The sequence below is a fragment of the Carlito syrichta genome, unplaced genomic scaffold (genome assembly GCF_000164805.1).
Source record: "Carlito syrichta isolate Samal-C Ts95f unplaced genomic scaffold, Tarsius_syrichta-2.0.1 Scaffold307169, whole genome shotgun sequence".
Classification (NCBI taxonomy): domain Eukaryota; kingdom Metazoa; phylum Chordata; class Mammalia; order Primates; family Tarsiidae; genus Carlito; species Carlito syrichta.
Window position 1 is genome coordinate 41,301 of NW_007251265.1, and position 23,682 is coordinate 64,982.

At 43.9% G+C, this 23,682-nt stretch overlaps 1 protein-coding gene across 1 annotated transcript in view; it reads right to left on the minus strand.

Annotated features, from left to right (window-relative positions):
• The window catches only part of SPATA5 (spermatogenesis associated 5), a 267,058-nt gene that overhangs the window by 16,671 nt on the left and 226,705 nt on the right, over positions 1–23,682 (minus strand). The window contains exon 14 of the mRNA XM_021715497.1: positions 6,009–6,173. Within this exon, the coding sequence (XP_021571172.1) occupies positions 6,009–6,173 (165 nt within the window). The remainder of the gene's footprint in view (positions 1–6,008; positions 6,174–23,682) is intronic.

Consider the following 23,682-nt stretch of genomic DNA (forward strand, 5'->3'; position numbering starts at 1 on the left):
CCGGCCAGGGCCGCCCCGGGAAGGAAGCCACAGCGTTCACACATGCGGGGGCACACGTCGCGTGCACGGGCAACGAGGATGCGCCGCGCAGTCCGCCGCCCGCCGCCTCACAGAATCGGCCCAGATATCCGCGGCCACCAGCGTCTAAGCTGCAGAGGCCCGGCATACCCTACGCCTCTGCAAAGACATCGCAAGCTCCCCTCCCGTTCTATCACGCTCTGAAGACAACAGCCCAGATGAACGGCTCGTGCACGAATTCTGGAGAACCAGGAGGCAGAAACAGGGAGACCGGGACTCCGGAAGCGGAGCCGCGAGGCCGCATGTTACGCGCTCGGGCCGGCAGCACCGTGGGCTTGAGCGACGCTCGCAGACGGACGGACCCTGGGCACCAGCCTCGGGAACGAGATCGGCAGGCGGGTCCCAACCACCCGCGGCCCGGACAGACCTTCACCCTAAAAGGGGGCATCATGTTTGGGTATAAAATGCTGTGCTGAGCTCGTCGCCAGCCAGCCTCTCATTCACATTCACTTCCTTTCTGACTCACGCTTCCTGTCAGCAGCTTTAAACACCTGGCACGGAGTCAGTCACCCAGGTCTGGCAGCACAAGGTGTTCTGCAGGAGGGTTAGCTTCGGTGTAAACATCCTATTCAAAAGAGTCTTCAGGGAAGCCGAATGCACTTCTGTTGCCAATTTAAGCAGAAGTTGCAGCTTGGAGTCTCTCTATGCTGGAGGGACATTACACCTCCATACCCTGGAAGTTTCACAATCTGTAAGTTAAAACGAACATTGTAACTCTGTAAACTCAACTTTCTTTCCAAAAAAGAGTTTAAGGAACAAGTTGGCTGCTGCACATTCCCGTTCATAGCGTTTTTTATCTAAGTGCTCCCCAGACCACGGATACGCAACTTGATTATTCTGAAAGGAAGCCAAAACGTGCAACAACCAAAGGTCTCAGAAGAACAAAGTCACTAGGCCCTGGAATCTCTGAGCAGGTAAAACTCTTCATTTCTATTCAGTGGAAAATTACTAACGTTTGCTAAGGAGAAATCTCATTAAGATCCAAGTTCAGTGCTCTGCCCGGGTCTTTAAGGCTCCCATCTCCCTCTTTCCACCTCTTATCCCTTGGTGACAAGGTCTTCGTCCTCAGAGTCTGTCTTCAAAGCTACATGTTGCATAACACAGCTCGGAGGACATAATCTAGCTGAAAGACGGATGAGACAAAAGTGAGACCGTCTTGCACAGACACCAAGGTGCGTGGCACAGATGACCTGGCAACGGGCAGAACACAAAGGAAGCAGCACAGGGGCCCGCGGAGGGGACAGGAAGCAACCGCGACACGGCGCCTCCTCCCTACCACGAAGCTTTGCAGAGGGGTGAAGGAGCCCAGAACGCTAAGTCCCTTATGCAGTAGCACCGAATCTGCATATAACCTAGGCACACACTCCTGTACACCTGAAGGCATCTCTAGATGACCTGCGACGCCTGATGGGACACAAATGCTGTCTAAACCGTTGTTGCATAAAGACACTAGGCTTTAAAACTTGCTTTTTTAACTGTTTTTTCCTGAAAGTTTTCTATCACCAGTTGGTTGAATCAGTGCATGTGGAGCCGCAGACTCGAAGGGCCGACTGGATTTGGCGGTTCTGGGGGAAGGATGCAGCATCTCGGAGTGAACACACAACAAAGAGGATCTCAGAGCCACTGCAGACAGTCCACGGGCTGCCGAGACTCCCATGGGAGAAGCACGGGCGACCGCGCGTTCTGCCACGGCACGGGGTGTCCTGTCCTGCCCGGGGGTTCGTATTCCTCGCTCTGATGTGTAGTCAGGTGGACCGGTCAGACAAAGTCTACCTAGGCCAGGTGCTAGCACAGTGATCCTGATGTCTTAGCTTGACACTGCCATGAGCGACTTCGTGTTGGAAGAGCACCACCAACTTTCTGAGTGGCTACGACTGCTCCCTCTGTTTTCACTATGTGGGAGAAAGAAGATGTCCAAAGCAACGTTAGTCAGCAACCGAGCCGTGATTTAAGGCTCTCCTCTTTCAGCCATAAGAGCTCCAACATGGCAAATAGAATCCTTCTTCAATTAATGAGGCACACTGGAAGGTGATTTTTAATTTCAAGCTGGCATGAAGATCTTGAAGTGTTATTAGATCCAGGAAGGCACAGACTATGAAACAGAATTCAGGGCAAGACAGATCATTTTCATAAAACAGGGATAAACAGACTAAGTTTGCATGAGGGTAAAGCTTCCTGAAAATTTAGTGTGAAATGTATTTAACAAATTGCTTTGAAATGACTCTCTAAAGTTAGATTCATAAGATTATACAAAACAGCACTACAGTAAGCAGATTTTTACACTTTAAAGACAAGGATAAGAGGCGGGCTCAATCCAGCTTTCCGAGTATTTATTCGGTTACTGCGGCGACACAAAATATCATCACCTTACAGCAACACCAGCCAACATTTCAGCGGTGAGCAGAAGGGCTGACCGGACTGGTGAAGCACTCTTTCTGTATCGGGCATTGTTTCTTGGTGCTTTCACGTTTGCCACCTCATCTAGTCCCCGAAACATCATCAGTCACACAGGCATCTTTCAGACGAGGAAGCCAGGATTCCAAGGAGTTGGAGAACTGCCGCAAGAAGAGCTGGGATTCCGCCCAGGTCTACTTAACTGCAGCATCACAACCCTCACATACCCCGTCGCGCTTCACTGCCTCTCTTGGGAGTTGGGCGATCAAAACCTGACAAGTGAAGTAAGGGCTATGACTGCCTATGTTATTTGCACAATGTGAGGCTGACACCTGGCTCTGAGCGTCACCAGTTTCACTTAAGGAGATAATCACTAAAGGGGGATAGCACCCACATGCACATAAAAATTCATCCCAGCTCTCACAATCCCCGCCCTGGCCTACAACAGTAAACTCCTCGACACAGCGGAACTGTGTGTTCCACTTGCCACACCTCGATTCCCCAGCACAGGGCACATGACAACGAGCACAACTACAACGCTGAGGGGCACGTATCTGTGACAGCCGCAGACTTGCTGATTTCCTGTTGGAGATAAAACTTCCAAAAGACCCAAGGTCGTTTGATAACAGACAGATGAACACATGAATTGGAGCCTGCTACAAATAACTTGGAAAACAAAAGTCAAAGCAAAAGAAAACAGCAGCAATGGCCGAGAAAGACGCCCTGCTCCCTCCTGAGCAGAACCCTCACCTGCTTCTAAATGGCAACCTGTGTTTCCGTGGACTGAGAGCTGCGGCCAAGAAGGGGAAACGAGGTGCAGCTGTGGGACACGCGTGGGCGGCGGCGAGGGGTGCGCTGCCCGGCTGCTCCCCCGCGGCTGAGTCCCCAACCAGTGGGCACAGGCTTCCTCTCGGGACCCTCCCGAGGCTTAGAAACAGCTTCAGTTCTGTGCTTACCCTCTCCAGAGAGGAAACACGAGCAACTCGGAGAGGGCAGAAGGAGCTATTTCAGACACGGGGCCAGGTGAGCTTTTATGGAACAATGCCGATTGGGCAAACTAAACAACCAGGGGAAAAGAAAACATTTCTTAAATGACACCCCCCTCAATCCCAGTCATTAAAAGTACTAGTATCATTTCCATCTCAGTTGTCTTCTGCATTTTTTAATGGAAAAAAAAAATGCTCACAACACTTAAACATTTTGCTTCTGAAAAAACAATTAGCGTGCCAGGAGTTCCCTCATCTCCTGCTCACCTGGCCACATTCTTGTCCATACAGCTAACAGGACTGGTAAAACAACATCAACTCTGCATCGTCTTGAATAGAATGTACCATTCGCTTGTGACGATAACCAACAGGCTTTTCATCTGTAGACCACAAGTGGCCAGAGAGATTCTCCAGCTCTGAGGGAGTGGCTGGGCCTGCGGCAGAGAGGAAGAGGGCTCCTCTTGGACAGATGAGACTGGAGGTTTGCTTCTCCTAAATACATTTTAAGAACTTTTTTCCTTTCCCCCCATGTTGTCTGTTTAAACATGTACCACGTGGCAGGTTCTGTGCTGAAGGAGATGGCTTTAGCTTGGGGAGGAAACATCAGTGGCCTCAGTTTTATAAAGCATTCAGTCTGTAGGAGTCAGGGGATTGAGATTCTGGCTTTGAATTCATGGTACTATGAAAAAAAAACCAACTAATTTTGGTTTGAAAAGTTACAGCATCACAATGAAACATTTGCATTCTGACAAGAAAGATGAGACCTTATATTTTATCTAAAGCTAAATTTTAGCTGTCCTAAGTTTCCTATTTACTAATTTTAAGACTTTTTAAGAAGTTTAAATATTCAGACCTCCCCGCCAAAAACAACCTAACATGAAACAAACCTGTCTCCTCCAAATTGGAAACCACAGAACTACTAAGGCGCAGCTGTTGGGTAAAATGTCTATAGAGTTGAAATAATGTACTGATTATAAATAGGAACACAGTGGGATCCCCGCCCCCATCCAAGCATTACAGAACACAAAATGTAATTCAAGGAAGGACAGAACTTCCTGCTACTTTTCCTGTGAACATTTTTGGAAGATCTGATATAAAATCATAAATGTGCTTACATGTTAGACCAGATATGTACCACATAAGAACTAGCCAGCTGGTAAAATAATTGCACCAGATGAGTTTCTTCTTTTCAGCCAGACAGAATATCACTGGCTTTGCTGTTGTGTTACTCTTCTTGGCTGGGTTACTGCGGAGAATTACCTTGCAGCTGCTCCCCCACCCAGCTCCACTCAAGGGAAAGGTTGGTGGCTTCTCCTCCCTACTGCTTCCTGTGGATGGCTGCATCATACGCATGATGCCAGTCCTCGTTTCAAAGCCCGAATTCTAGAAATGCTGGCTCAGGCAGTTAACAGCATCTGTGTGTCCGTTTTAACTGTATGGATAGTCATACCAAAGAGACGCTTACAAAGATGACTGTCTTAGACAGCAGTTAAAGGTGACTGCCCTCCGCTGCTTCTCAAGCGACCTCCCACGTGGTTCCCCACGCCCCACCCCCCACCCCCCACCCCAGTAGCCTTGAAAAGTCCAGAGGAGAAAATTCAAATACAGACACTCCTCGACATATGATGGGGTTATGTCCCAATAAATCAATACCTTAAGTCAAAAACATACTTCTTTGATGTTCAAGTGTGTTTCCAACTCAGGACATTTTCAGCGGACCAGGGCTCTCCAGACGTAGCCCTATGCTGAGCTGAGGATGTGCCGAGTGTGTGTCGCCCTCACACCACCGCGAGGCACAAAAGCCGCCAGCCAAACCATTGTGAGTCGGGCCTGTCTACAGCCCTAGTCCTTGAGACAAAGCAATGAAGGAACTTGGGATTTACTTGGATTGTTTGTATTGCTGTGACCACACAGCACACTCAGTCCAATTCCACATGTACTCTCAGAGTGCCACTGATGACATGCCATGTATAAGTCTCTCCGGTGTTTGCACAAGACTGACGGAAATGATGCCAGGCAAAGCAGAATGTGGCGTCCCAGCCTACTGGACAATTCACAATCAAAAGAATCTGACTTCTTACTTTAAAACTATTAATTTCCCAGCACAAACTCACATTAGTGGTATTCAGAAGCTATTTATCTGTTGAGGTATATAGTTAGTCCCTTCCTTAAAAAATGCAGGTAGAAGAGTTGTACAATTACTTCATGGAATTCTATTTTATAAATAAAAATAGTTTAAGAAAACAGTCACTAAGGCTGAGGTAGGATCGCCTGAGTCCAAGAGGTAGAGGCTGCAGCAAGCCGTGATCATGATACAGTGATACCCCTGACTCAAAAAAATAAACACAAAAACAACTGACAACTGAGATACAACAGAGGCCAGGTAAAATGCAATTAAACGCAGAGATTATCTGTCATGTGATGCATTTCCCATTTGAGGATTTCTTACTATATAGTCATTCAGCATTGCAGGCAGCAAGCAGTTTCTTTTGCTCAATGACATCCAGCACTGCTTCTCTCCACTGAGGTATTTTGGGGGAACAATCTTACCTCTGCTCCTGAGTATGTGTCAGTTTGGAGGACAAGTTCATCCAGGTCAACCTCGTGACTGACAGGCATCGAGTGAAACTGCAGGTTAAATACTTCCCTTCTTGTTGCTGCATCTGGTAAAGGCACATAGATGAGTCTATCAATTCTTCCAGGCCGCATCAAAGCCTATAAGGAAATGATTAACCAGGTTCAGAACTGACATTCCACATCAAAGGCACCCTGGAATGGATGTCCAAATCTCATTAATAGCCCGTTATTATCCATAATTAGTAAATGAAACAAGTACGAGAGAGAGGGAGAGCACACAAGTGTGTGTGTGTGTGTGTGTGTGTGCGCGTGCGCGCACATGTGCACGTGTGTGTGTTTCCAGTTGGAATCTCAGTCTGTTGCCCCAGCTGGATTGCAGTGGCACGATCACAGCTCACTGCAGCCTCAACTTCCTGGACTCAGTGATCCTCCCCTCTCAGTCTCCCAAGCAGCTGAAACTACAAGTGTATACCACCACACCTGGCCAATTTTTTATTTTTTGTAGAGACAAGGTCTTGCTGTGTTGCCCAGGGTGGTCTCAAACTCCTGGGCTCAAGCAATCCTCTCAGGCATCAGCCACCACACCTGGCCCTCATCTATATTGAAGATACAACCAAGACACAACAGTGGCAAGAGGACTTTTGAAAACAGAAAAGTAATATTTCTGGGAGGCCTTCTCTTCTCAGCAATTATCAAGCGAGTAAAAGATGGCTCTTCTCTTTTATAAAAACGCACATAGGATTTGCACCGATTGTGTCAAGAGAAGTTTATCTATAACGTCCCTCAATAACTCTTCAACGATGGGCTAGGCTATTAGCCGTTTCAGAGAGCCTTCAGAATAGCACAGCTCTGGCAACAATCCTAGAGCAGGATGCAGTCAAGGGACACAGGCTGATGTCCATATTGCCTTGAATTCATGAACTCACTTACCAGAACAATTCAGTGAGCCTGTACCGCATACCAGACATTGTTCTTGGTGTCAGGGAAAAGCATCCGCAAGACAGGTATTTTGTATCGTTAACTGTGGTGATGGTGCACGTGTCTGTGAATATACTAAAAGCCAGCGAATTAAATATCTTAATGGAGTGATTTTTATGGTATTTGACTGTATCTCAGTAAAGCTGTTAAAAAAGAGGTGTGGGTCTGAAATATGTGTGAGTGAGTGAGAGACTGTGTGTGTGTGTGTGTGTGTGTGTGTGTATCTAGAAAACAGGGCACTGTTTAGCTGGGATAGTATGAGAAAGCCTCTTTGAGAAGGTAACTTAGGCAGATACCAAAGGAGTTAGCCATACACAGATCTGCTGGAATAACATACAAGGCAAAGGGAGCATCATGTACAAAAGGCAAGAGTAACTGGCATGTTTCAGGAAAAGGAACAACTCGATGTGGTAGAAGAGTCAGTCCTTGAGAGAAACAGCAAACAGTGTGAACTGCGTTCTCTGTGCAATGGGAAGTCATTGCAGGGCAGAAGTAGGAAGGTGAAATGTAAGATTCACATGGAAAAGTCACTCTGCTGGAACAATAGCAAAAGGTATGGAGTATATATAATTAGAATCCCAAAAGGAAAGAAAAAATTTAATGGGGTAGAAAAATGTTTGAAGAAATAAAGACCAAAAAGTTCCCCAAATTAGTGAACAAACATAAACTCATACATTCAAGAAGCTCGGCAAATCTCAAACAGAATAAAAACAACGAAAACCACATCTAGACATATCAGAGTCAACTGCTGAAATCCAGAAGAAAACTTGGAAAGCTGCCTAAATGCACACAGGGAGCAATGACTGAAATCACAGGTGACTCTCACATCAAGGCAATGGTGGGCAGAAACCAGTAAGACAACATCTTTAGCATGTGAAAGAAGTGAAAGGCCATCCCAAAGTAATGGAGGAAAAGTAAGCTTATTTGCAGATAAAGGAAAACCAAGAAAATTTGTTTTGAGCAGATCTGCAACGCAGAAAATGCTAAAGGAAATTATTTAGGTTGTAGAGAAATGATATGAGATGGAAAAGTGAATCTTCAGAAAGAAATGAAGAGCACTAGACATAGACTCCCTCTCCCTCCAACATAAAGAAAAAAAAATTACTCTTGGTGCTGGCATAATCAGAAATGGAATTTCTTGAAGATGAAGAGACACTCACTTACAAATAGTAGAGAAGATAATATTTCTGCATGTGTACTTTTGAACATGAAACACCCAGAAAAGGGTGTGATGAAAGTACACATAGGAACTAAGGAAGGTAGGAATTTAGGCTCAAGCATCTTCTAGTTTGATAAACAGCCCCCCTGAAAACATAGTTAGGACCATACTGAACACTACAGAAAATACAAACTTCAACACCTCAAGTAGTTGCTCTGTGGAAATTAGTTCTTAAGCACCAGCACACAAAAAAGTGATATTCTGGGAGTGATCAATGGTCCTTTGTCTCTGACCCAGGTGTCCCATGTTTTTTTGCCAGTCTCCATGAAACTCTGGCAGTCTATCTTATTAGCTTTCAAATAGGGCAAAACCTTGGAACTTCCACAGTTCCTGACATGTATATTCCTAATAATGAAGCCTCAAAATATGCAAAGCAAAAATTGGCAGGATGAAAGAGATAAATATATCATTCCAACAATCATAATAGAAGTTCCCAACACTGCTATCTTAGCAGTTGATGGGACAAGAAAGCAAGTCAGTAGAGACAGAAATTCTGAACAAGAGTATCAGCCACCTTGACCAGATCTCTATTTATTTATAGACCACAACTTACAACATCTGAAGAATACAAATTCTTTTCAAGTGCACTTGGCATATTCACCAATTTAGCCCATATGACGGGCCATAAAACAAGACCCGACAAATTTGAAAGCACTAAAATCATACTGGGTAGTACTCTGACTACAGGAGCGAGTTAAAAATGAATAACAAGACACAGAAGAAGCCGGGCTCGGTGGCTCAGCCCGTAATCCCGTGCCTTTGGGAGGCTGAGGTGAGTGGATTGCCTGAGCCCGCAGGTTCGAGATCCGCCTGGGCAAGCGAGACCTCATCTCTACAATAAATCAAAAAAATTAGCCGGGTGTGGTAGCGTGCTCCTGTAGTTCCAGCTACTTGAAGGCTGAGGCGGAAGGATCGCCAGAGCCCCCAGGTCCAGTCTGGGCAATAGTGAGACTTCAACTCAAAAAAAACCAAAAACAAAACACAGAAGAAAACGCCAAATACATGGGAACTGAGCAACACAATTCCAAATAAGCCATGGGTCAAAAAAATTAGAAAATGTTTCAAATTGAACAATAGTGAAAATCTAACACATCAAGATTTGTGGAATGTAGTTAGAGCAATGCTTAAGGTAGGAAAGAGGGGAAAATGAGCAGAAATCAATGAAATGGGAACAGAGAAAACTGACAAAGCCAAGAGTGGTTCTCTGGAAAGATCTAAAAACAAAAACACCCCCCCACCCAAACTGGTTAAACTCTAGCTAGATTGGACAAGGTTAAAAGAGAGAACTCATCACCAACATCAGAAGTGAAAAAGAGGTTTTATTACTACAGATAGAAAAGGATAATAAAATAAAATTGTGTCCAATTACTTTTCCATGTTTTCAAAACCTTACTTTAAAGATGAGGGGTACAAATGTTTGTCATGCATGTACCCTTGATGATGACATATGCCCCACCCCCTCCTCTGACAATTTCCCATTTTAATAATAAATTCAACAACTTGGATTTTTAAAAGTTCCTTGAAAAATATAGTTATCAGTATTGGTACAAAATGAAACTGAAAATCTAAATAGCCCTATATTTATTTTTTAAAAAATAAATCAAATTCATTAAAAAACCTGAATTTATTATAATCAACTTTCCCACCAGGAAAACTGTAGGCCTAGATGGTTTCACTTCTAAATTCTAGCAAAAAAAAGGAAGAAGAAGAAAAATAACATTAAAATTCTATAATCATTTCAGAATATAGAGAAGGGACTATTTCTCAAGTTGTTTCATATAGTCAGCATATTAACTCTAAAACCCTCAAGTTGTTTCATATACTCAACATATTAACTCTAAAACCCAACAAAGATTACAAAAAATGAAAATTATCGACTGTTGATCCTTATGAACATAGACCTAAAACTCCTTTAAAAAATTAGCAAATAGATTCTAATGATATATAAAGTGGATAAATTATCAGAACCAAGTAAAGGTTATCCCAAGAATTCAAGTTTGGTTAAATATTAAAAATACAATTATAATTCACCATATTAACAGAATAAAGTAGAAAAACCATGTGAAAATTTTAATATGTGCAGAAAAAGCATTTGACAAAATTCAAGATCCACTCATGATGAAAATTTCTCAAAGCTAGGAATATAGGGAATTTTCAATATGATGAATATCTACTAAAAATCTATAACTAATATCACACTTGATGTTAAAATAGTGAATGCTTTCTACTTAAATTGAAAACAAGGTAAAATCTCACCATTTCTACTGAACATTATAAAAGAGTAAACTAGTTGCAATAAGGCAAAAACAGAAGAGAAAAAGTAACCACAGAACTTGAAAGGTAAAAAAGTAAAACTGCCTGCATTTGTAAAAGACATGACTGTTAATATGGAGATCTTAAGGAATCTATAAAACAACGACTAGGAAGATCATGGGATACAAGGGCAACATTTAAGCAAATCAACTGTATTTTTACATATTAAGCAGCAAAAATCCACTTTATGGAGATACATGTTGTCTACCAAATAGCTGCTAATTCTTAATTTATGTGCAAATTAGCAGGGAAAAATTAAATTGAGAGAAACTATACAGCAGACATCTTTCCTTGTTAAAACAATGCTTCAATTAGTCATCTGCAGACTGGGCTGCACGCCTACTATGAACTCAGCAGGGAGAAATGAAGCAACACGAGCTTACTCGAGATGTATTTTATCAAATAAACCAAAACTCCATTTCAATCATGGCAATCATTTCTCCCCACCTAAAATAAATCCAAACCTAAAATAAATAGAAAGGGTTCAGGAAATGAAGATGATTCCAGCAAAGACATACTTTCAGATTATTAAATAATGTTATCCAGGATAAACAATATTAATATTTACATGGCCCTTAAGAATCAGTGGAGCAGTTTCCACAGGCTTCATCTTGCTTACCATTCCCCTAAGTTTTGGGAATTGGATACTGTTACACTCCTGCTAAGACAAAGAAAATGAGGCCCAAGGTCATCAGGGAATAAGCTGCAGAAAACGGGCTGAAAACTGGGCTTCTGAATACTGTACTGGTCGTTTCAAATTTCATCATCCTGCCAGTACAAGATACTTATTATCAAGGGGCTCACACAAAAAGCTTTTGTTCTGAAAAACGACATAATTGACACAGTAAATTTAAGTAATTCTTTCATCAAAAAACTGTACAGCATCTCCCATGTGCCAGGCCCTGTTTTATCTGCTGAGGACACAGTTGTGACTACCTTGGTTATTTTTCAAAGTTGAAGTTACCCTTTTCACCCTCCTGGAAAAACTCAGATTCGAGGTTGTTTAAAATGTCTTTTTGACAGCTGAAAGAGCATCATAGCAAGGGATGCTGAGCACACACATCGCCCAGCGGCTGCAGCGCTCCCACGTCTGTGCAGCTGCTTCCGTGGCAGCTGTCCTCAGGCAGTGCAGGTTAGAATGCTGTCTGGGCCAACAGCCAGCCAGGCTTTTTATGGCCTCATCTTGTCAGTGAATGTCATGCTTAAAACACAGTAGGAAAGAGCCTTCTTCACATAGATCTCTGAACAAGTGAGCACCCTTCCTAGAATTTCTTTGAAAACACTGTTCTGGGCTGTGAGGGTGGAAGAATGTGTTCTGAGTGATGGCATATTCTGTTATTTTAAAATCACCAAAGACAACCTGATGAAAAACAAGCCCAGGCTTTCGCATACGCCGAGTCCTTTTGGCTCCAAGGTCACACTGGATGCCTTGGCTCTCCACTAAAACTCCATTAAACAAACAAGTTAGAGTGCGAACTGCCTTTGAGAGAACTTACTCAAGGCCTTGGGCAAGTCTCTGCACCGCTAGCAGCCTCAGTGTCCTCATCTGTGGAAGTAAAGGTAGCTCTTTAATCAGATGAGTGAGTGTCTGTGTGCATCTCACAAGAATTCCCCTCCGACTACACATATGCAAAAACTTCCCCCACACAACTTCGCAAGTGATTCCTGGAGTTTGCCTGAAATATGCTCAAGTGCCCAGAACAAGAGTTCGTGTATTGGACACTCTTCTAAATGGTCTTCCAGGCCCAGTTCCACAATCTGCATAGTGTCCCTGGCCGTTCTTACGCAGTGGAGTGCGGCTGCTCACACTGCAAAGTCATTGCTGGAGATGTGTGAGTTGCTACAAAACCAACACTCTCTTGTTAAATTCTGACCTTTACATAAAGAACTCAGCACACTTCTGATACCGTACATGAAGGAGTCACTGATCCAACTGTCTACCACAGCTGGATATGGCTGCCTTTCTTTATGAATTCTGAAATTCAGCACTTATGCCCTCATATTCTATCCAATGTTCAAATCTAATTTAATTGGCATAGAAATACCTGTTCAGACAAAAATATTAAGACAGACACCTTGAGAAGTCAGGCCCCACTGGCTCCCAGGCACCTGACATGATCAACAAGGGTGTGTGTGCGTACAGGGAGCGCCTTCCTCTAGGAAGGAGAAGCAGCACTGAGCTTTACACTTTAAGAAAAACCATCAGTGAATCATGATTCACAGAGGAAACAGTTCCAGAAACCAGGGAGAGAGCTGCATCATTTGAACAGTTCTGATTTATTTCAAAGAAACTCTGGATTTACTCTGGGCATCTCTCCCGCTAAATCCAACTGCTTAGTAGGTGTGGTTGACGCTACCTCTTAAATCTCTCTTGAAACGTCACTTCCACTCAGTCTTCGTTGTTATTTATTTGTGTGTTTGCTGAGAGGCCACACGCTACTGCAGCAATCACAGTCACTGTCTTCAGCACTGTAAGCTCAGCCATGGCACACGCAGCGCGGCACTCGGTAATGGCGTACTCTGTGAAACCCAGCCTGCACCACCTCCTGTCTAAAGTGTTGCGCCTGCCTGGCATTTCCGCCTGCAGTCTCACTCCTTGCTTCTCCCCCCTCTTCATCCACATCACTGCGAAAGCAATCGCTCTCATGGCAGATGCCCTAACTCCTGCTTTCTAGCCATGCAAGCACACATCTAGCACAGCACTTCAGGCCCTCACAGTGCTGGGGCCACGTGCCCACCCACCTGCAGCTTCCCCGCTTCTCCCCTGGGCTCCAACTGTACCGGCACCCAGTGAGCCAAACTCCCCCACGATACCCACCTCCTTGTCTGCCGAGCACAGCACCTCAGGCCCCTACAGTGCTCCTGTGACTTGCCCCCCCCCAGTTCCTCTCCCTTCTCACCTGGGCCCCTCCTGCACCAACACCCAGTGAGCCAGACTCCCCAGTGGCACTTCCCTCCTTATCTACTAGGCATGACCCTTCTGAGTCTGCAACCAGGTTTTAAGTGTATAATTTGCTGTACAAGGTTAAAAGTGAGGGCAAAAGAATCAGCCTAACTGGATGAAAAATCCAGCGTTATCACTTATTAGCTGTGCGTTTGCACACATCATTTAAACCTCTGAGTATCTTAAGATCCTTAAGAGTCCTAGTATATACGTCGTGGGTAATTCTATGACTCAAATGATCTAATCGATACAAAGTGCTCAGCACATGGCTGGGCACGTGGTGTGTATAATAAGTATTAAATGCTGTTATAATTTTCTGGTCTTGTGTAAGTAGACTCAGATTCTTGAATTTAGGTTATGTTAGTATTTTCTGAATTCCTAATACCCGGTGCATGGCAGATGTTAACATTCTTTGAATGAATGAAATAATGAATATTCTAAGCTAGGAGGTTAGAATAATGGATAGAAAAGTCAGGTCAAAAATACAGATTCTTGATTTATATTCCAAATCCCAATGTTTAAGAAGCATCAGTATTTGACGGCATTCAACTTGTCTCTGTCTCTCCTTGCTCCTTACCATAGCTGCTGACATGCTCGGTTCACAGTCCTTTCCTAACAAAGGAAGGAAAGTGTAGGAGTGTGCTCACTCTCTGTGACAGAAACCTGAGAGAGGAATCCCTAAAGAGAGGAGGCCCGGAGCATGCCTGCACTTATTACATCCTTCCATGGTTTTGTTCCACATCAGTCAATCTAGAGAAGGACAAAGTGGACTTCAAAATATACCCTGTATCTTTGACTTTAGCTACTTTTAAAGCTTAAAATTCTCAATGTTCTAGGAACACAATTTTATAATATCTTTTATGCAATTTTGTAAACTTTAAAAGCATAATTAGGCTGGAGAAAGAATGACTTTAGAGAATAATAAAAGAAGCAATATTTCATGAAATCCATGTGATCCCCTATAAGGGGTACTCTGCATTATATTGTTTGGTAGTGAAGCTTTTGGGACATTTAAAGAGAATGGAAACTACTTAAGCCAGAGTAGGTACCTGCTGAACAGACATCACAAAACAAACTGGATTAACAAAGTCTTAAACACCCACATGATATTTTGAAAGTAACTTAAAAACACCTGCTGAGCAAATTTTTGGAATTCAAAGAAGCACGTGACTTGATCCTTACCTTTAAGAATTTATATACTTAAAAACCAGAGAAAAGCCAACATACAAAGAGCTAAATTTGCCCAATTCTAGTCAACAGGTTACGAAAAGAGTAGCAAGGGTGACAAGATAACCAGTAACTACCAACTTATTTAAGGATGAGATGAGATTCAAATTATACTTGATTCATGTTGATACTAAAAGTCAGTCATTTAATGAGGCAAAGCCAGCAACATTTACCTAAACGCACACATAAAACTTACTTGGAACGCAGAACCAGTTGAGAAGAATGTGTTAGAGATCACACTGAAAGGGCTACAGTGGTCTTTGTTCTTCAAATAGATGTGTTAAAGCAAGGAAACCAACTTTCTGATTCTTCTCTTATATAGCCTTTGGCTTAGTTAATCTTTTCACAAGAAGCATCTTGAGACCTTTTAACTTTAGAGGACAACTAAGAGGTAATGATATATGATACAGATATGTACAACACACACGACCTTGAGACAAGTCACTGTTTTGAGATGTGTATATTTAAAACCACAGAAAATATAGCCTATGGGTAAATGAACCTGTCCTTAAAAGCCAAGAAAGTGAGAATGTTATCTGTATTTTGAAAAACAAAATCATTACTGGTATACTAGGTGACTGTATAACCTTAGAATAAACTTATAAGTGGTTCATAAAATGGAAAGTGAGGGTTTTTGAGTCAAAATTTATTGATTTTCATCGGAAACAAAGAACTTCACTTATCCTTAAAAAAATCCAGAGACATTTTCCTTATCCAAAGGAGCTGGGCCTTAGATGACGAGGGGAAATTTACCAGGTAAGAAGGACGAGGTCAGAGTGAACACTGTGTGCAAGGGAGGAAAGCACAGCAATGCACTCATCATGCCTGGGAAGCAAAGGGCACCTGTGGCCACAGTGCCCAGCAGACGGCCCCAAGGCTGCGCCAACACGGGTAAGAGGTATGCTGGAGAGGCCGCACTCCTGCTCTCAAAGGGCCAGAGACTTCAAGCAACCAGACAGCGAGGTCACCAGGGCATTCCTTCCCGTGTGACACGTCATCGAAGAGTCTCGGAAGCACTGGGGGTGGACACTCGGGAATGTGGGGCTGTGGAGAGAGGGGAAGAAAAAGTCCACGGGTCTGACCCTATGACACTGGTGGGCACGGCCAAGGAGTGTGGTCTCTTCTCAGTCTATGGAAGATGGTGGAGGGCTTTCAGTCAGGAGAGAGACAGGCTGGAGGTGCTGCTTAACAAGGTGGACAGCTCTGGGCAGTGCGGAGGGAGCGGGAGGGAAGGGCAACTTCCAGCTGGGATGCGGGTGCCAGCTCGAGGTCCTAATGAGAACACGACGAGAGAGAGGCCAAGGACCTAGGAGGGACGGTCAGAGGGCATCTCCCCTCATCACAGACACCTCCCCCTTCTACAACACCTCTCTGTTGTGCAAAGGGAGATGAAAAGAATTTCTTTGACCTAGATTTGCAATTATTCTGCAGAGAGAACAATACCTGCCAAACAAAAATCTGGATCTTTCAGTAATCCACGAGTTGACTTTTCAACTTGAAGTTGCTTTTTAAACAGTATTTCAATCTGTATTCCAGCTATTTAATGCAATCAGCACCTCCAGAAGTTGAGTCAGTCTCTGGTGCCCGTGTGAAGCTTCACAGGGCAGTTAAATCCCACAAACACTTGCTGAGCATCTACCATGTGCTAGGCACAGGATTAGATGCCAGGTTACAATGGTCTTTGTTCTTTGAAAAACGGTTCCTTTAAATTTTTGTAACTCAACATTTGAGCATGTATTTGTATTAAAACAAATCAATCCATCTTAGGCTATCTGTCTAATGTGGAGCTTGCTCAGGTCTGTAAAAACCTGCAGCACTGTGCACGAAAAGACTTGATGCATCTGATAGCAGGTGTCCAGGCAAATGTGCCAGAACAAATGGCAGTAATGGATGAAGAACACAAAAGAAAGAAGAAAACAGAAGGAAAAAACTTAGCATGCATGCATACATACATGCTTAAGATCTTCTACGACCATGGCATAGTCTTTACCTATCTCTATTTAAAAGTCCTTTTACAAAGCCAAATAGCTTTATCTAGAACTAACCATATTTTTTCCTCTTGTAAGAAGTAAGTATGCTTTCTAAAAAACTACAGAGGAAAAGTGAAAACAATGCAAATTAAGCTTTCGTTTTTTCCATAAACTTCACCCTTTCAAAAGGGTCTCCATGGGGAAAAGAACCCCTTGCATGTTTACATATTTCATGACATTAAAGATACATAAATTCACAGGTTCTTGGTGGGGCTTGCGGGGGGCCAGTCCCTGCAGAGAGATTTAGGGGGTCCCTGGGAGGTGTGGCGGCATCAGCGATTATTCTGGAGAAAGAAAGAGACGGGGGGGGGGGGAGAAAGAAAGAGACTGGACTCTGTCTAGTGTAGAAGCCGTTTAATAGGACAAGCCATAGTCCTTTTATCCCAAATTTTCACAGGTTAAATCACAAGACTTTCACGTGAACACAAAGCCAGGTGGATGAGGGGCATCCCCCACCCACCAGGTGTTTCCTCAGGCATGAGGAAGGACAATCCCAATTAAATCATAAGACATTTACATGAAAACAAAGCCAGGTGGGTGAGGGGCATCCCCCACCCACCAGGTGTTTCCTCAAGCATGAGGAAGAATGATTCCAAAATTATCTCACTGTTCCTCATGCTTGGTTAATATTCCTCAAAAGCAATACAACAATTATAACATCATAATTTCTAATGATCAATAACTTTTAAAACTTATGTATACACAACACCTAATGACTAACTTAAATCCTAATTCCTTTCTATTTTACACAAATTCTACCTACACTACAGAAACTCTTAATTATAGCCCAAACCAGTTCCTAAAGAATGTGGCCCAGTCAAAAGATCACGCTGGGCCCTTTCTAGGAACAATTGATTACAATCTCTTAAACAAAATGGCTGTTCTAAAATCCTATATATCTATTTTAACTTCTATAAAAGTTTCTAATTCCTAATTCTAATATATAAAGCTGATCATCAGCAATAACGCTTCTAAAAATAAAACCCAAATATAAACTGTAAATTGTATTAAAGCCAAAACCGCAAATGTAGAAAATGGAAACAATGAAATTTCTAAAGTTAGCTGTATTCTTATTAAACCTCAAAATATCATGTTTGATCATGCTTGAGCTAACATAATTCACTGACATAGCATAACCTATTCTACAATGCTTTCTATGAATAAAATAAATTCAATTTCTATAATAAGTAGAAAACCCTACACGAACTGTAGCTAAAACTGGTTTAAAAGAACGCAGCCCAGTCCAAAGTACGCACCGGGTCCTTAGGAATGTGGCCCAGCCCAAAGTTCATGCTGGGCCACTTCCAGTAACTCTAGAAAATCATCTATACCATCTAAAGCTGAAAGCAGCTCTCCATATGTATATACTAATCTACAAATACACTTTTAAATCTTATAAAGAAGCTTGTACCGTATTAAAGGCTCCCAAATGTGACGTGAGTTTGAACAGTGTTAAGTTTAAAGCCGAAACCGCAGTCTGTGAGAAACGAGAACAATGGACTCCTAAAGTCAGCCATGCCTGTCGTACTCTCAGAGCTTCATGCTTAGATCATCAAAGTTCCTTCTAATGAGATGTGCTAAATAGCAAAAAGGAGGAGGGAATGGGCCAACAGCTCCTGAACACATCCTAGTGGTCTCAGGGTCCACAGCCCACCTTGATCCCTAAAGTTCAGGTGGGCCTCCGTGGCCAGCTCCCAACAGGGGCTAAGGGACCAGTGGTGGTAGGAGAAGCAGCCTGTCACTCCTTATTTCTCCACCACCATCTCCTGTTACCTGCCCCCTTCACGTCCTCTACCAAACTCCCTGCAGTTCCCGGAAAACAGCAAATGCTTCACACCCTTCTACAGGCTGACCTCTCTGGACAACCCTGGCTGCCCCAGGCATGTACTCCAGGAAAATTCCAGTTATTCCTTCAAATGGCTTCTACATACACAAAGAAACCGTCCTTTCCTTCTCTGCATTACTCCTAAACACTGTGTATATTTGTTTATGTGCTCTAATGCCCACCCTGAATATAAGGTACTCAAAGGACATCTACGTTTCCCAACTTAAAAAGAAATCAGTTCACCACAATGTAAGGTCATCTTCCTACAGGCACCTCCCAGGTACAGAAGCATGCAGACCAGAAATAATTAAGGAATCAGATGGAACCAAACACCTATTGCTCAGAACATTAGCTTTCCAGATAGCTGTGGCTTTTTTTTTTTTGAAGTGGGATTTACTAAGAGGACAGAAAAGCTCCCACAGTGGGAGGGCCCCCGAAGGGGTTGCCTGATAGCTGAGGTTTTTCACCTGCTACATACAAACCTTCAAAGTCTTCTGCAATAAACTACACAGGCTGGATGATACGGTCAGTGTAAACAAAGGTCTTCCTGGTGATTAAAGCCTTCTTTCCCCCCCATACCACGGTTTGGCAGTACTCAGCGCTAAAGGTATTAGATGTGGAGGGGAGGGTGTGGCACAACGGACTGGAACAGTGTGCCTTGACGGGCCCCGCAGGGTCACAGGCACTGAGCATACAGTAGAGGGTGGCGTGCCCGTCTGCCCTCATGGGGCCCACGAAGGCTTCCACGGCGCCAGGTCTGCGCAAGGGGTGTCCCTGCCTCTCCTTTCCATTCCTGCTGCCCCCAGCTATTCGAAGGTTAAAAACAACAGGGCACAGATGCACCTCTCATTCATTCTGTCACCAACGCACGCAGGCCAGCTTCCCATTCTTGGCCTTCCCCCTTGGGCTGGTTCCTGGCCGCTCCTGAGCTCTGTCTGCTGGCCCCGCATCTCTCTGTTCAGTGCACCGTTCTTTTCCTTGCCTCTGCGGCCCTGCCTTTGACAGCACGTATCATAAGGCTCATCTTTGTTTTCTAAATCTTAGCTGTATCGCAGTTCAAAGTTCTGGCTCTACCTACTAGCTGGATTTTAATGGGGCAGTTTGCAACCTTCACTTCAAACAACCAGAAGCCCTGAGGTTTAGAGCACAGTCTGCTGTGGAACACGCCGCCCTACCCCCCAACCCACAGGGTTGGTCAAACTCCCACCTGCCCACTGTATGGCTGCCTATCTTTACACACAAAGCTGTGCTGGGACATGGCCACGTTTGGTCATCTGCTTGTCATCCATGGCTGCCTTCGCTCTGCGACAGCAATGCCCAGTGGCTGCAAGTGACAGCACACAGGGCTTGCAAGACCTCGTAGCCACCCGCTGGCCCTTTACAGAAAAAGCTGCCAAACCCCTCAGTGTGGCGGCCCTCACTGTGCACCACAAGCACTCAGTGAGCACAGGCTACCTGGGCTCCTTCTTCCAGAGACATTCAACCAGTCAGTTTGAGTCCTTTCTTCAGTTGCTCTAATGCACAACATGAAACCGCCTCTCAGGATTTCTCAAACCTCGGCATGCACAGGAATCCTCGGGTTTGTGTGTTCATCTGGAGAAGCCCCGTCCACTTGCACCCCGTTTGGATTCATGGGCTCTGGAGGCAGAGGGCAGCATGTGGCATGCTCAACGAGCTTGCCAGCTGGCTCTGACACAGGAGACACGGCTGGCAGAAGCTGGTTTGAAAAAGCCTCATGGGTCACTCTGGGCAACCCATGGTCTCTAGCCCAGAAATGTATCAAATCACTCTACCTGCTCTCAAATCTTAGCTTCTCATCTGTAAAAAGAGACTCTCTCTCTCTTTTGCTACTTTGGAAGCTTGCTATAAGAATAGGGTTTTTTTTCCCCTTCTGACTTTAACTCTCCAGTCAAATCTAAGATAATGCTTCTTTTGGAAAATCCAGATGAGAACTGATATGGTCTTCTAAAATATTTAGATCGTTAACACATAACAAGCAGCTATCACATAAACAGATAATGCAGACACCACAATCATAACACTATCCCAAGTGCTAAAAAACAAGACACGGCTATGTGACTAAGGCCTGTGTCAAGGACTCTCTAAAGCTCGACCTAGCAAGCAAAGAGTTTACAGAAAGCTCGTCACATACTGTAACGATGACACAGTGGCTTGGGCTGGAGAACGCGCAGCTGTCCAAGGATCTCAGTTACCTAAAGGTCCTTGGGTGGGTCTAGGGAACAGAGTATCTATGACCCCTTGACATTGCAGGCCAAATTTGGTATGCAAAAATTCTGTATTCGTGTTCTTCTGGAGAGTGCATCTATCAGAGTCTCCAAAACCTATGCTCTCCAAAGAAGCTGGGGGGCTTTACTCCTAAGTGCCTGTGTCTTCAGACACGTGTCGCATCAACCCCCTGTGGGAACTTATAGGAACACAAAGTCCGTCACATGTTACTTTCAAATGCTGGTGGCCCTGCTTTATGGTGAACTCGTTTAAGGAAGAAACTCACTGGTTTTCCTTCACCACTGGCATTGTATAGTCGAGTAGGTAAAAATTAAAAATAATTCCTCACTTCCATGGCGGCAACAGCCCTTATAACCCACATTGTGAGCTCCACTGGAAAAGCCCCGCTGCACTGCCATGGCATACGGCACACACGGAGGCTTGCTGCCCTGTGGGAGTGGGTTTGGTAGTCCCTGGGCACAAAGAACAGCAGCCTTTTCCTACGTGGCCAAGTCCAAATATGAGTACTGAAAAGAACCGATGTGACATTTCTCAGACACTTGACTATTCAGACACTTCCAGTGGCTGACACACCCAGCGTGGCCTGGATGCCACACTGTGCTGACCCGATCCTCAGCAAACTCTCTGGAGTCACAAAAAGCTTGATCTGCTTCTTGAGCACACACTCTTCTCCATCAAGTATGGGGCAGACCCTAAGACAGCAACGGAGCCAAGTTACCACCTTTGGAAGACCCTGCGAAACAGTGTCTCCAAACTTTTTGATTATTCATTCATATTAGTAACAACAATCTGGATACTTTCCCCTTGTGCTTTCATATCTATTCAAGACGCATACACATACACCTCTCTATTCACAGACTGTGGTGACACAGAAATGCATATTAGGAAACACTGCGACATACAATTAATGGTCATGAACATAGGTTTCTAGATGTTTTTCTCTTCCACCTGGTATGTGTATGCATCTTTAGAGATCTCAGTATTAAATAAGACCACACCGCAAGGCTTATGGCTCTTCCACAATATTTCAGACATCGGACCCTCACTGGCCAGTTACAGTATTCCCACGCTCTGATAAAGAGGCAACAGACAGGCTGGTCCAGGATAATGACAAGAATAACAACAAAACATACCTGCAGGCAAAATTTACAATGTGCCTGATATTGTTCAAAGCCATTACATAAAACACATAAATGAGTTTACATAAAACTGATTTAACCCATACAGAACCCTGTGAGATGCTATTATTAGTCCCACTCCACAGATAACAAAACTGAGGCAGAGAGAGATTAAGCAATTCGACCCAAGTCAGACACCTGGTAAGTGGTGAAGTCAGGGTTGGAACACTCAACACCAAAAATAGTCTTGGAGAATATTCACAAAGTAAAGCAAAGACTACACTGCAAACACAAGCCAGGTTTGAAAGTTTTGGGGGTAGGAGTAACTTGTATCTAAAACGGAAATATTTTTTCTGCATTTGGCATGAAGATAATTGGAGAATCACAGGGCACTGGTATCACAAGGATTCTTCTATTTCTGAACTCCTACATTTCTTGAGAGGACTGTGGCCCAAAAACTTGCTGTAGAGCCATGCATGATTGTGTGGCAGAAATTAGGTGAAGCATGTTCCTGGAGGCGTGGGACAGAGCTCCTACTACATACTCAGAACTATAATCAGGGCTGCGCTGTGGGAATTGGTTCGATCCTCACAGTCAGGCTCAGGAGGTATGCATTCTTACACTCAGTTCACAAGAAAGGAAGCGGAAGCCCAAAGAGGTCTAGTAACTGCCAAAAGTCGGGGGATGTTCAGCATGAAGGCTCAAATTTGAACTAAGGTTTGATTCTGTATCATCAGATCCTGTAGCGAAACCGTACAGTATTCCATTATTCCACACTGCTACTCCAAGACAATTTTCTAGGCAAACTGAAGTATCATTAAAGTTTTTGTACGATGGGGGGAGGGGGGAGGAAACTGTGTGTGAACCAAGAGAAATAGGTCTTTCCGGTGGCTTATGTTAATGTTTTCTTCTTTCTTTTGTAAGATGTGCTAAATATCAGGAATATGAGATATACGTGTGTATGTTTTCCCCTCTTTCATGGTGCGAGTTTAATAAAACAACACCTTTAAAAAAGATAGCAATTTTACATAATGAAATATAGAACCACACTGTCCTGGCAATTAATCACCTGGCGCAAACCTGTAAGTTGTTTCTGACAGATCTAAGAGTTTTACATGAATCGTATAAGATGTGCCTGGACTGGCTTATAAAGTGAGATTTTATGTTTAAGCTATTTGGAAGCATTTGAACATACACACCAAGGTGTGTGCGTGTGAATATATGCATAAACTCTGCAAGTGATCTTTTATTTACACACACACACTCTCCCCTGTATGAAACTGCAGAACTTATTTTATTGCTAAAAAATGCAGAGAGAAATAAGAGAGACCTTCCTTTCCAGTTTCAGCTAGCTAGCTATCACTCGACAGAGATGCTTCCTGTTTTTGAGCAGTTGGGAACGCATGATTCCCAACCTTAATACTTAGCTTGGCAAGATAGTGCTGCTGAGAGATGCTCTTGTACCCACTTTCTCCCACCGTGGATCTCAACGCGAAAAGAAAGACAACTTGTTCTTTCTTTCACCTTTTTGAAGAGTAGGAAGGAGAGAGAGTAAGAGGAAGAGAAGTAGGATACGACAACCAGAGCAGAGGACGGCAGAGGTTAGCCCACCTCTGACAGACATGGCGCAACGATCTCAAGCTTTCTCTGCGGGGGTGGACGGGCGGGGCTTCTCTGCGTATACATTCGAAAAGGGAAACACGGGACTCGGCCAGTATGGCAAACCTCAAGAGGAGCTCGAAGGTC